The following is a 12,849-nucleotide window of genomic DNA, read 5'->3' on the forward strand; positions in this document are numbered from 1 at the left end:
GCTTTTAGGATAACTACTGAATCTCTTTTACCTTCCTGTAAGGTGTCCATTATCCTGTCCATCACCATCACTTCAAACCCTTTTTGTAACAAAACGGTATCAAATACAGAGAATTACTCCTGTGTACACAGACATTGTTACAGGTACTCCCGTGAGAATTGTGATTTTATTTCAAGTTTCTTATCAAGCGCTTGAAGTGACAATCTTCACAGCATTGTAGGTGATTATAAAGCGAGTCTGCTTGTTCCTGAGAACCGTGGGACGTGTATTCTGTCTTTGAAATGGAAATCCATGAAACCGATGCGGCGCAGCTCCCCGCGTCCATGCATTCCCGAGGAGTCGCTCCAGGTCACGCGACGGGGAACGCACCGTCCAGTCCGCAGCTCCATCGCCAGCCGGGCCCCGCCGGGGTCCGCAGCGCTCCCGGGGCCCTTCCCCCGCCGCTCCCAAGGCGCCGGGAAGCGGCGGCGCTCCCGTCTCCTCGCGGCGCTGTCCGCAGCTGCCCCCCGCTCCGAGCGGCGATCACGGCGCGGACCCGGGGCGGCCTCCGCGGCCCGCAGGCGGCGAGGCGCGCGGGGCCGGGAGCGCGCGGTCCGGCCTGCGCTGGGGTTGGGCCGGGCCGGGTCCGGCGGTGCCGCCGCCATGAGCGCCGGCGGCACGCTGAGCATCCTGCGCAGCGACTCCTACGCCGAACTCAGCCAGTACCGGGACCAGCATTTCCGGGTGAGCCGGGGGCGGGCGCCGGGGGTCCGGCCGGGCCGGGCCGGGCCGGGCCGGGCCGTGAGGTAACGCTGTGTCCTTGCGGCCCAGGGGACGCGCTACGACCAGGAGCGGCTGCTGAGGAAGAGCTGCACGCTGTACGTGGGGAACCTCTCCTTCTACACCACGGAGGAGCAGATCCACGAGCTCTTCGGCAAAAGTGGCGACATTAAGAAGGTCATCATGGGGCTGGACAAAGTGAAGAAAACCGCCTGCGGCTTCTGCTTCGTGGAGTATCCTTGTGCTGCACGGCAGGAGCCGTCAGGGTGTGGGTGAACTGCTCTGCACTGCAGGCTCTGAATTATGGGGGATTTCTCCGAGGATAAAATGAATCATTTGCTAAAGCAAATGTGGGAGGTCTGTGGGAGACCCTGGCGAGAGAGAGCAATGCTGGGAAATTATGGGGGAGTTCTCCGAGGATAAAATGAATCATTTGCCAAAGCGTCTGTGGGAGACCCTGGCGAGAGAGAGCAATGCTGGGCTCACGCTTGGGTGCCATGGTCTTACAGGTGTTTTCCAACCGTGATTCTGTATTCGAGCATACACTGCATGTCGAGTGGGGCTAGATTGCTTTCACTTTGGTACTTTAACCCAGACATCTGTTGGGTAGTTGACCTCTGCAGTAAATTCATATTCTCCATGCCGAGGTTAAAAGGTCTTTCTTTTCATACACACGTGTAAGGTTTCCATTGGCATCTTTCATCCCTGTTCTGTGCCTTCGTTATGTGCGGGTTTCTGAGGATCATTGTGTTGCTGCTTCCAGTGAATTCACCAGACTGGTGAAAGTTTGCAGCATGAACAGAGCATGCCTGGGGCTTCCCACTCTTTAGCAATAGAGCTTTGTCCTGTTACATATCGGCATGATGGACAAACTTTTTACTGCTTGAACTGCTGCATGTTTCACCCTTTCACTAGCAGTTTTCTTAGATGGTGTACCTTCATAAAAGTGGTTCAAGCAAAGACTTGGTTTTGTAGCCCATTTGATATTGTTCATTTTCCCATGTGTGAAAACAGAATTCTGGTTTTTTCATTAACATATTCCTAAGGTATTATGCCAGAGGAGATGCTGAAAACGCAATGCGATACATCAACGGGACCAGGCTGGATGACAGGATCATAAGGACAGACTGGGATGCAGGGTTCAAGGAGGGCAGGCAGTATGGCCGTGGACGATCAGGGGGGCAGGTAGGTTGTTGTACAGCCTGGGGTTTTAAGGGAATGGTGGCTTTGCCAAACTTCTTGATTTTGAATGAACACTGAAACATTTCAGAAATAGCAGCTTAGGAGTCATTGTTTAAGATAACGCTAGAAGGCATCTGATCAATGGCAGTGTAATTTACTAGGAATAAATAACTCCTTCCTACATTTCACTAGAAGTACTTGCAGAAACAACTCTTGGCTGCTTGGGGAGATAATGCTTTTAAGTAAGCTCAGAAAAAGTCAGAAACATACAGAAACGTAAAACACTTGGGGCTTACCTCAAGTGGAGCAGGTGGCAGTGGCTTGTACTGCCAAAGCCCAAGGCTGGCCATCCTTGCGTGGGCTGTGTTGATCAGAGAGTCCCTAGACATGAGGAAAGAAGTTAGTTTATGCTGTTCTGAGCTTCTGCATGATGCACTTCACCTTCTCTTTGGTCAGACAGCTCCATATAGCCACTTACGTGTTGTGATGTTAGTGTGACTGTATTCTAATGCTGTAGCAATTTTTGAGAAATTGTTTTTCCCTTGTCTTTTCTGGACTTCCCTTTCTCCCTCCTTCGTTAGGTCCGAGATGAGTATCGGCAAGACTATGATGCTGGAAGAGGTGGCTATGGCAAAACTGTTCAGTGCCAGTGACTCCTCAGCCTCTCAAGAGAGCCAAATCTGCATAGTCAATGCCCCCAGGCACAAAGTGGGTTTGTTACACACAGTTCACAGAAACTCCTATCCACGTTCCTGTGAGCACATCCTATGTTCAATACCTCTTTGTTTTAATACCAGGATCCAAAGCATTGCAGAGGACCTGGGAGCAAGGCTTTAAGCATTAGAATGCTGAGGCTTTGGTCTCAAAATGCTGCTATAACTTACTGAAAGAAGCAAAGATGCAATGTTATGGTGCTTTTTTTTTTCTCTCTGGCAAAACTTGATTATTCTACTGGGTTTTGTTTACATTGGGATCACAGGGTGAGCAGCAGTGATAAAGGATGGTTGGTGGATGTTTCACAGACGAAAGCAAAAGGCAAAGAGCCTGAAAAGGAAGTGGAATTTATAGGGAAATTTTTCAGTTTCTAGAGAAGAATTCTAAGTTGCAGATTTTCTGGTTTTAAGGATTAGCATCCTTTTCCACTGATGCTGTTCCTGAAACCTTTACATGAGCAGCCATTATAAGACAAATCAGACTGAGTTCAGGAACCATGAAGTGAGAAACAGAGAGCAGGAAACAGACTGCTGTCTTCTACAAATTACAGTTGTGATTGCATGACAGAGAAGAGCAAATACAAGAATTACAGTACTATTATTTCACAATTTGAGTATTAGTATTTTGCCCCATCTGGTAGATCTCTACAGCCTTGATATTTGAGAGCAGTATCTTCCCCGTGCCTGTAAGGGTTGCATGAAGCCAAGTTACCTCCAGAACTGGGATGATTGAGGAACTGGGTTTATAATGAGAAAGTTTCTTCCCAAAACAGGTTTTCTGTTTGAGAAACTTGATTTCAGACAACTTAAAAATAGAAATAAAAGAGTTTTGGGAGGAGTTTTACTGAGCATGTGATAAGAATGGTAAAAGGATTTCAGGATTGTGTAACTTGTTGTGTTTTGTTTTTTCTCTTTCCCCACTGGATTCATTTGTACTGCTTGTTAATATGTTGGAATTTTGGTGTCCTGCAGACATTGGTTTAAAAAATGTGATCCCAAGATCAAGGAAATTTACCTGCTGAAACAAAATTGTTGAAAAAGAACTGTTACAGGGCTTTGAAATTTCTTCATGGACTTCTGAGTTCCATGTAAACTGCAGTTACTAAAGTTTTGTGCAAATACCTTGTTGCCCATGACTCCTTATAAACTTTCAAAGGTGTACAAAAGTAGAACTTTACTCCGTGAAGGCACTGTAGGAAATTTTGAGGTGTTTCTTGCATACAGTTAATCACAACTGTTACTGTAAATTGGAAGACAAGTGAGATTGAACAGCTCCTTAGTTAGGAAGTGCGAGTTTGAGGTTTTTTGGTGTGTCAAGTAAAACTAGACTTTTGGGATTACTTGGTGCTGGTCTGCAGATAAGCTTTGAACAAAATTACCTTTTCCAATACAGTACATTTGACTATGAGTTTACAGTCTGTAATCTGCTCTAGAGCACTGCTGAAGTTTATTTTCATTGTATCAATTTTGTATAAAAAATATGTTACCAAAAACTCTAAAGTCACTTTCTTTTAAATAAAGCTGCAACATTAAAATGGTTTGTTATTGTGGATTTTTTAACAGAATCAGTGAACTAAAGGAGCTGTATCCACACTCTTGGTGACATCCTCTGTTTTAGTCTCTTTTAAGATAGAAAGAATGAATATTCTTTCCCTTTCACTGGATTTTCAGGCTTGTTCTGTTCTTACCTGGATTCTGAAATGTGTTTGGTTAACGTTCTTCGTTCTGGTTTGAATTTCTTTGGATTACAGGATAGAAATTGTTTCTTGATAGTGAAGTAAATGTGAAAGTCTGTTGTGTAAGAACTAATTGTCAAGGTGATTTCCTTATAAAAACGAGGTCTAAAATTGTTCTTTATTGTAAGTACTGCCAGTACTTCTCAAAAAGTCATTCTCAAATGAGATGGAGGTGGCAATAAGATTGTCTGTCACAGCAGTCACTGTTCTTTGCTGCTTATGTGCAGTGGGTCTGGAAAGAGTATGTTTTAAAGTGTTTTAAAGTAAGATTTTCTCTTTTGACAGATGCCAATCAGTGGTATTTAAAACCAACATAATATGTCATATAAACTCTTAGAATCTCAAAAGCTCATATAGAGGAAATTGAACGTGGTTTGATTGTTACCTTCCCTAATTGAAATTGCATCTGGGTCTTCTTAACCTAGTGCTTAATGAAAGGAACTGAATCAAGTCTTTGAAAGTTCTCTGGGGACTTCTTCACCTTTCTGGCATGCTGGTGCTTTGTGATTAGGTTGTCTTGGAAGGACAGAATCTCCCATGCTTCTTGGACAAGCTACTTCATTACAATTACAAACACTTTCATGGATGTTCAAGCTCTGTGTTAGCATTTCTAAGTACTTGTTCATCATAATTAGCTACTTTTATGGAATTGTATCCATAACAAAACCCAGCAGTAAAGAATATGAATGGAAACAGATATGCCCTGATGAAGGGGAGTATGTTAGACGTTAAAGCAGTGGCAACTTCATTCTCTCCCTCAGACTGGTGCAGGCTCAGGGGGTGATTTACATACATTGCCTCTCTTAGGCAGCAGTGGCTGCAAATAAGATTTGTATTCATAGCATTTGAGTCTGGGAATTACAGGGTTAAGTCAGTGGAGTGTAAAATCATTAGAGACATTTGTTTTCAATGACTGACACAGTAGTCCTGTTAGCAGTGTCTCAGGGCAGGCTCATTCCAGTGTGGGCTGTGTGTTAGGTTCCTGCTCAGGTTGGTGCAGGCACAGCAGCTGTTGGTGTTAACAGTCCTTTCTACACAGACAATTAAGTAAAATACTGAAACTATTTAAGCTAATATCCAGCACCTCATATTCCAAATCTTGTCAGATTAGGCTTCTTGTGAAGGAAAAAAATGGATGAAAACTACTAAAATGGACATGGTTTGTACATGGTTTCATCTCTAGAGGAAAGGCAATCCTAGTCAAAGGAATACAGTCTACAGGGACTGACCTGCTCATAAACTTACCACTGTAGGTGGTGTATCAAAAAATTGGTGGAGATGGTGAAGTGTCCTGGGCTTCAAAACACTGTGGTTTTGAATCCATTAAATGATAGTGTTCGTTTTTAAGACTGTGTAACTGTACACATTTAGAAAGTATATTGCACCGATGCCCAGAGAGGACAGAGTTACATGAGAGGAAGGTTTGCTGATCTTGAGAATCTCCTTTCTGAAAGCAACTGGGATCAGTTCTTGTGTCAGGGTTCCACAGTTTATGAGGATGACCTTCCTGCCACTCTGCTTCTGAACCTGCTTTCTGAGACAAAGATGTGCTTTATTTCACTGAGGTGACATCATTCTCCAAGGTTATTTTAGTTTCCACCTGAAGGCCATTTGAGTGTCTATTTGGGTTCTTTACAGAGAAAAAAAAAATAGGAAGCCAAACTGTTTGCAGCTCGGAGTAGCAGGTGAGGTGAGATGTGGCGATTGTTTCCTGCAGCAGGAGGATGAAGTTCAGTGTGGAGGTGACACTGCCACCGGCGGGGGTGGCTGCTGGCGGTGACATGGAGCAAGGGCTGCTGTTATGCTGTGGAGACTTCGCCTCGATTTGGGTGGAGAAGTGACCAAAAACCTGATTTTCATTCAAGAGAAGTCTGTAGACCATTTCTCAGAGCAGAGGCAAATGGAGGTCAGGATTTGCAGGTATATATTAAATAATTTTGTTGGATTTAATTTTATTTGATTAAAGATCTCTGATTTCCTTTTCAAGTTGGGCCCAATTCTTCTAGGACTGACATGTTTGCAGTGGAATAGTATTGCAGCACAATTTTTGTTTTTTCAGGTATAGTTCAAAGTTTCTCAAAACATGATTTGAAAACAAATGGGAAGTAAGATTCGCTATTTTGCTGTTTATCCAGTTGCATGCAACATAAAAGAATAAATTAGCCTAATTCAGTCAGTTTGTCCTTGTGTTTCTGGATAATGAAGCTTTTCCCTTCTCAATCAATCTCTTCCTGGAAGTGTGAAGAAAAATATAATTTTCTAGTTAGAAAGAGGTAAGAAATAGGTAAGAATATGTTAAGTGTTAATAATTCATACTTGTATAGTTGTACATCTGTAGCTCACATGCACTTCAAATTGTGTTTGATTGTTTCAGTTTTCTGACTTCATTACTTTAAAATAATGCTTCTATTATTTTATGCTTTGTGTCTTTATGGGCAATATTCCTGTTTCGAAAATTGTTGCTATTCTTCAGATTAATTGATTATGAGCTGGTGCTTTTTGTTTTGTGTTTGATTTTCTGCAATGTCATTGTTTCACATCTGAAGTTACTTTTTTGAAGACAGAAGCCCTGTCAGCTGGTTCTGCTGCCACAAGGTGTCGTGAGAAGCCGTGTCTGGCTCCAGGATGGGTGGGGGCTGCCGGGATTCTCAGCTGAGGAGCTGTTGTGGAAGGAATGATGTGTTCTGAAAACATTTCATTTCACTGTGCAGCTAAGGCAGCATCTGCATTTCTTGAAGAAACTCTTGCATCTTAGAATTCTGCTTGAAACAAAAGTTGTGTCTGATTCAATGGTCTTCTACATGCCCTGAAGCTTTCATGTTAGAAGTGCTTTAAGGTTGCTTATGTGCCGATGCCTCACAACACCAAGCACTGTAGAACTGAGAGATTGTGCAGGCTGTCAAAGGACTGGTTTGTGGGTTGGGTTTGTAGGGTTTTTCCCCCTCTCTGAATTTACTCCTGTAAAAGGAAGAGTACATTTCCATGAACTGGAAAGAGCTTCTTCCCACTAAATCTGCATTTTTGCTTCTACTTTGAATTTCCAGCTGAAGTTACTCAGATCTCTCACACTCACTCTGTGAGTCATGGTGGGTGTTTTGTTGAATTGCTTTATAGGGTGCAGTCTTGTCAGGAACTTCGTTTTATCTCCCATGGAGTTCAGTGAGATCTGTGTGCATAGTGCTAAAGTACTGAATGTGTTTTAATGAACTTTATTTACTTATTTCTCCATAAACTAAACATGTAACCTGCTGGCATGCCAGGAGAATTCTTGTAATGCCTTTGGGAGCAGCACTGACTCCTGAGTTACAACTCAAAGTGAGTTAGGGAAGCTGAGCAAAACAGTGTCAAAAAAAGTAATGAGAGCATTTTGAAAGGGATTCCAAAAACTCCTCAGGATAATTGTCCATAATCATGTGCAGGACAGAATTTTTCTCAGAATCCAAGGCCATGATGGCCAACAAATACTACTTGATTTACAGTTTGACAGGAAAGACATTGTTTCAGAAGAGTGCAGAAACCTGGAAGGGTATGAAAAGTTAGGGAAGACTCCATCTAATTTGTCAGTAATTCAGGTTCTAGACACATAATGGTCATTAAAGCAAAGTTAAATATTAAAAGAGGCCTAGAAGCCTGGATAAATATGTGGTGTCCATCAACAGTGTTGATTCTGTGTTTAATCATAAATTTTCCCCTAAAGATGTTTAATTGAACTTTACCAGGTGTGACAGTGAGTCATTCCCTGTTAGAAAACAAATTACTTTGATGTCTGTGGAGGAGTGGTGCTGTTCCTCTGCTCTGTGAATTGTCCTCCTGCCTGGCCAAGTGCTGGGCAGGCTGGAGCTCTCCCTAAGCAGTGCCACAGCTCCCTCCGTGGTGACTGTGGAACTGAGAATGAGCCAGGGCTCCAACTTCAGACAAATGTGAGGGTAATTAATGATTCCCAGATGAAGAGAGGAAAAAACATTTGCAAAGCTGAGTGCTGCAAGTACCAAAGCTTTCAGGTGCTCAGGGCTGTGATGGGCCCTGACAGTGGAGCAGGCTGGGCAGCACTGCAGAGCTGGTTTGCACTGGAGGTTTACAGATATGTCCACATGAAGTTTACTCTGGATTGAACTTAATGTGAGAGTACTGGAGTCTGTATTTCAGGTTTTTAATATATCACATTTTAATAGATTTTAAGTGAATATGTTAGTGCACATAAATTGCAGAATTGCCTCTCAAGAATTGCTTTTTCAGTATTAGCTAGGAGTTTATACTGGAGTATGTAATTAACAAGGAAGTAGTCTTCTCTTAACTGCACATCATTGTAATCCTAGGAAATGAGCTTTGTGATTTCCAAATGCACAATACCTCAGCAAAGTCAAGTGTAAGTGTAGTGCAATAGGGCTTTTTAAAAAGCGAGTTTTATTGTTTTTTAATTCTAAGGTGTAATTGATTTTCTAGTTTAGAAAGCATATAATAAAAATGCATTTTGTGTTAACATTTAAAAAAATCATTATTTTAAAACATTTTTTATTGCTTAATATATTGTTGCTAGAACTTCTATCAGTGACAGTATAACTTACAGTAGAGATGTGGGAGACTGAAACTGCAAAGGAATTGTGGTGACAAAAGCTAGAGGTAAAGCATCAATTTCTATTCATCCTTCCTTTTAAATGGAGGAAAGGTGTTCTGCATTTGTAAGGATTACATTGTTGCTTTTCAGAAATGATTCAAAGATGGGTATTGAAAGAGGGAAGGTATGAAATGTCATGTCATTAGGAATTCTAGTTCCATTCAAATAGGAAATGTTCTATTTATGATCCTTAAAGAAAGCCCTCAGGTCATGAACAGTATTTCCATTTGTTGAGAAAAATGTCAGAATAGTTTCCTTAAGTCTGTACAAAATGAATGTTCCTTTTGAACCCTTTATTAATTCAGTTTCTGGGCACATTTAAAAAATCATTGAAGAATTAATAAAAGCTGTGTGTAAAAATACATAAAACACCCTCTGTGAAATGCCAATTTTTTTTGAGCATCCACAGCCTAGTTTTTGAGTGAAATAACTGTTTTCAGTGGGCTTGAACTTGTTAGTTGAATTTAGCATAAGGAGGACCCACTTTTCCTTTGATATTTTTTCAGGGTGTGTGAAGACTTAATTCAGAGACCTTCATGGCATTACTGTGTATAGGCCAGGGAAGAGAATGGGAGACAGAGTTTTTGCTGTCATATGTGGGGGACAGTTTATTAAGAGAAAAGGATCTTTGTTTCTGGATGTGAGTGACATTAGAATATTTTTGCTAAGTGTGCTGAGCACTTGAACTTCTAAAACGTCACATATGTGAGGTATTTTCTTTATAAAGAAAACACATCCTGTAAACAAGGACATAAACCTAGAAGTGAAAAGCTTTTTGCATCTACTGCTGTATTTGCAGTTCCATAATCTGAGTATGTTGCACCTTTGCAATGGGGAAAAAGGCCCAATATTGGTGAGTGCTGATGCAACATACATGTCAGCAATGACATCATTGTTGTACTTCATAACAACACATCTGTCTTTTGAGTTCTGTTTGCCATTTATAACATTCACTAGCATCTCTTGATTTTTGTGGAAGGCTGATTAAGTTCTGGGCTAACTCTGGTGGGAACAGAGATGCTCTGAGCTGTGTCACTTCTGAACATGAACTGGTGGGTCACTGTGATATGGAGCTGTACTCAGTGGCTTCACTCTCAAGTCAGCAGCTACAACACAGGGATCTGTGAGAATGACAGCTGTTATCCCTGAGCTCTTATCCTTTTTTCTTTTTTCCCCCATTATTCCCTAACATATCAAGGTATTAAAAAGAAACCTGAATATTTTATTTTTTCCCCATAAAGCCAGGAAATTGCAAGTTGATTTTTTTTTATTAAAGCCGTGTGATTCATACTTTCCATGAAGAATTCCAGTTAAGCATCTTAGATCTTCTGCTAAATACAGAAAGAAAATATTTTAGTGCTTGCCAACTGTTGAATTCCCTATTTCCCTATTTCTTGGCTAAGCTGTATATTCACTTACTGATAGCAAATTTTCTGTTTTCTGTGGTTGCAAAGTTTACCACAAGTAGCCTGGCATCCTTCCTGTAAAGTACAGGGACCCAGTCCCATTATCAAAAGCATTTGGCTGTTTCCTCTCCTCCTGTAGTAAATGCTGTATGCAGCTGTAATGCAGCTGTTCTGAGTGCAGCAGGGAACACAGAGACAACCTGCTTCAATGCACAGCCCACATCTGTCCATGGAAGAATTCAAAGTGACAGGAAGCATGCTGAGGCCATATGTCAGCAAAGCAGAGTTCAGAGCAGGCTGCACTGTAAGCACAGGTTTAATTTCTTGCACAGTTTTTGAGGCAATTGTGTCTGGATCATTAAGAGTAAAAGTTGCCTTCTCTGAATTATCATTATGTGTCAGCAGTTGCTTGACAACTTTGAGCGAACTTGGAAATACCTTCCCCAGAAGCTCATGTGTAACTCTCACACAATTGTTGGGTTTTAACTGCACTTTATTAATTTGTGTGTGTGTGAGCTACCTTTTTATGTGTTAAAGAATCAAGAATTTCTAACTGTTGCCTTTGTTAAGGGCCTTTGCAGCTGTGATCTGTACTGAAGGGACATTTCCTCTGTGAGTGATCTGGTATCTCCAATATCACTCCTGGGACACCTGGCAGAGGGACAGTACATTGTCTTTAAAGCAGTTCATCAGGTCTTAATCCCTTTTGAGTTTGGGAACACTGAAATGAATTGGCTGTTTGAATGCATTTGACTAAACAATAGCTTAATATGAGAAAGATGGCAACTTTTTGAAGTGATTCTTAATCAAGAAAACAGAATGTTCCTTTTCAATTTATCTGATTAAAAGAGCAGTATAAATCAAACAGGAAAAGATGAAATTATTCATCTCAATCCTTGGTTGACCTGTATCAGGCAGATATTAACAGGATAGCACAAAGCAGGTTGCCCAGGGCCTTGTCCCGCTAAGTTTTGAACATTTCCAAGGAGGGGGACTCCACAACATTTCTGGGCAACGTGTTCTGGTTTTTGGGCATCTGTGATAAGAAGGTATTTTCTTGTGTTCACGTGGAGTTTCATGTGCTTTAATTTGAGAACAGGTTATCAACCAGTTTTGCATGTGAAATTTCCATGTTTTTTGAAAGTGATGCTAGAGTTTGAAGTTTGAATGTGGCTTCTTGATGAACTTTTGCTTCCTCTCCATGTTTTCTTTCAGTGTCTCTGCACCAGAAGCTTACCTGCTAGCACAGTGTCCTTCCCTGCTTAAAATTTTCCCATATTTGGATAAGCCATTCTTTGGCTTATGTTCCAAAGTGCATGGATGATAATACCACATTTGATTGCTCTTCTCTGCATCTGTCTAATTTGATCAGCAGTGCTAGTGAGTGCCTTCTGGGGAGAATTTAATTGATACAGCCAGATTTGTCTGCTGAAAATGAGGAAAGCATAAGGTGACCTAATGGGAAACTAAGGCAAAAATATGAACTTCTAGGGAGAAGGCACAGAAAAGCTGCAGATCACTGCCTTGCTGTGACTTGATTTGTGAATGTCAGAGCCACCAAATGTTTGCTATATTCTGCCTCAGAGTCACACATTTAAGTTGACTGGGGTAGCTCTAATGTTGGAGCTGGGTGCTGTGGTGTGTGTGCAGCTGGGTGCTGCTGGGTGCTGTGACCTGGTCTTCAACTGCATTTGTAGCTGTATGTTTGCTGCCTGCAGCCTTACACAGTGCCTGCCTGGTGCTGGATCATAGAATGGAATCATAGAATCATTAAGGTTGAAAAAGATCTCCAAGTTCATCAAGCTGATGGAATTTGTCAATTGCACCATAGTACACATTGCAGTTGGTGTAAAATCTGTGACATCTTCCCAAAGAACATAGTTACAGTCAGGATAGTCCCTGGATGGTTGTTAATACTTAGTTAAAAATAACAAAATATTTTATATTCCAATAAATTTATTTTCCTGCCCTTTGTGACATGTTTGGCTCTGGCCAGTATGTTCTGTTCACATCCTGTGCTATTTTTAGTAACCTTGGTTATCCTTCCCCCCACTTCTTCTGCAGAACAGAATGATATGTCTTTTTATTGGTATGTGTTACTTTCACACCTGGGTTTGATTTCACCAGTGATCAAAACCAGATGGATCAGTCATGTGTCAGGAATTGTTTAATCTGAGTGCTGCTGGACTAATTGGGGTGGGCTAATGGATGTGTGGCCTTTCTTTCTCTTATACATGCAAATTAAAGTGTAATTTTAAATCGGACCTTGTCTTCCTGTTTCCTTCCACTGAAAAGGGACAAAAAGGCAGAACATGTAGTTTTTGACAGGTCTTGAATTTGATGATTTTCTTTGGAGAAGCATTTTCTGTAAAATGCATTTCTGGGCTGTGTTGAGTGGATTGGCTAAGGACCTACCAGAAATGGGGTCAATTCCAGGA

At 41.6% G+C, this 12,849-nt stretch overlaps 1 protein-coding gene across 2 annotated transcripts; it reads left to right on the top strand.

Annotated features, from left to right (window-relative positions):
* The first annotated feature begins 131 nt into the window (after positions 1-131).
* Positions 132-4,192, top strand: LOC120508608 (nuclear cap-binding protein subunit 2-like). Of its 2 annotated transcripts, XM_039722376.1 has the most exons (4): positions 135-723; positions 811-992; positions 1,806-1,944; positions 2,523-4,192. In XM_039722376.1, exons 1-4 carry the CDS (start codon positions 292-294, stop codon positions 2,592-2,594), a joined length of 825 nt encoding a protein of 274 aa, XP_039578310.1. In that variant the 5' UTR covers positions 135-291; the 3' UTR covers positions 2,595-4,192. The 2 variants fall into 2 exon arrangements, with proteins under 2 accessions (XP_039578309.1, XP_039578310.1); XM_039722375.1 differs by lacking the exon at positions 2,523-4,192 and having other exon boundaries at positions 132-723; positions 1,806-2,513.
* Positions 4,193-12,849: the final 8,657 nt, after the last annotated feature.

The sequence above is a fragment of the Passer montanus genome, unplaced genomic scaffold (assembly GCF_014805655.1).
Source record: "Passer montanus isolate IOZ18808 unplaced genomic scaffold, ASM1480565v1 scaffold48, whole genome shotgun sequence".
Classification (NCBI taxonomy): domain Eukaryota; kingdom Metazoa; phylum Chordata; class Aves; order Passeriformes; family Passeridae; genus Passer; species Passer montanus.

Bases quoted from the DNA above. Each gene is read 5' to 3' on its own strand.
- LOC120508608 (XM_039722375.1), top strand. From the start codon at position 292: ATGAAACCGATGCGGCGCAGCTCCCCGCGTCCATGCATTCCCGAGGAG. The intron at 724-810 runs GTGAGCCGGGGG...CTTGCGGCCCAG, and splicing joins ACCGGGACCAGCATTTCCGG to GGGACGCGCTACGACCAGGA. The intron at 993-1,805 runs GTATCCTTGTGC...CATATTCCTAAG, and splicing joins TGCGGCTTCTGCTTCGTGGA to GTATTATGCCAGAGGAGATG.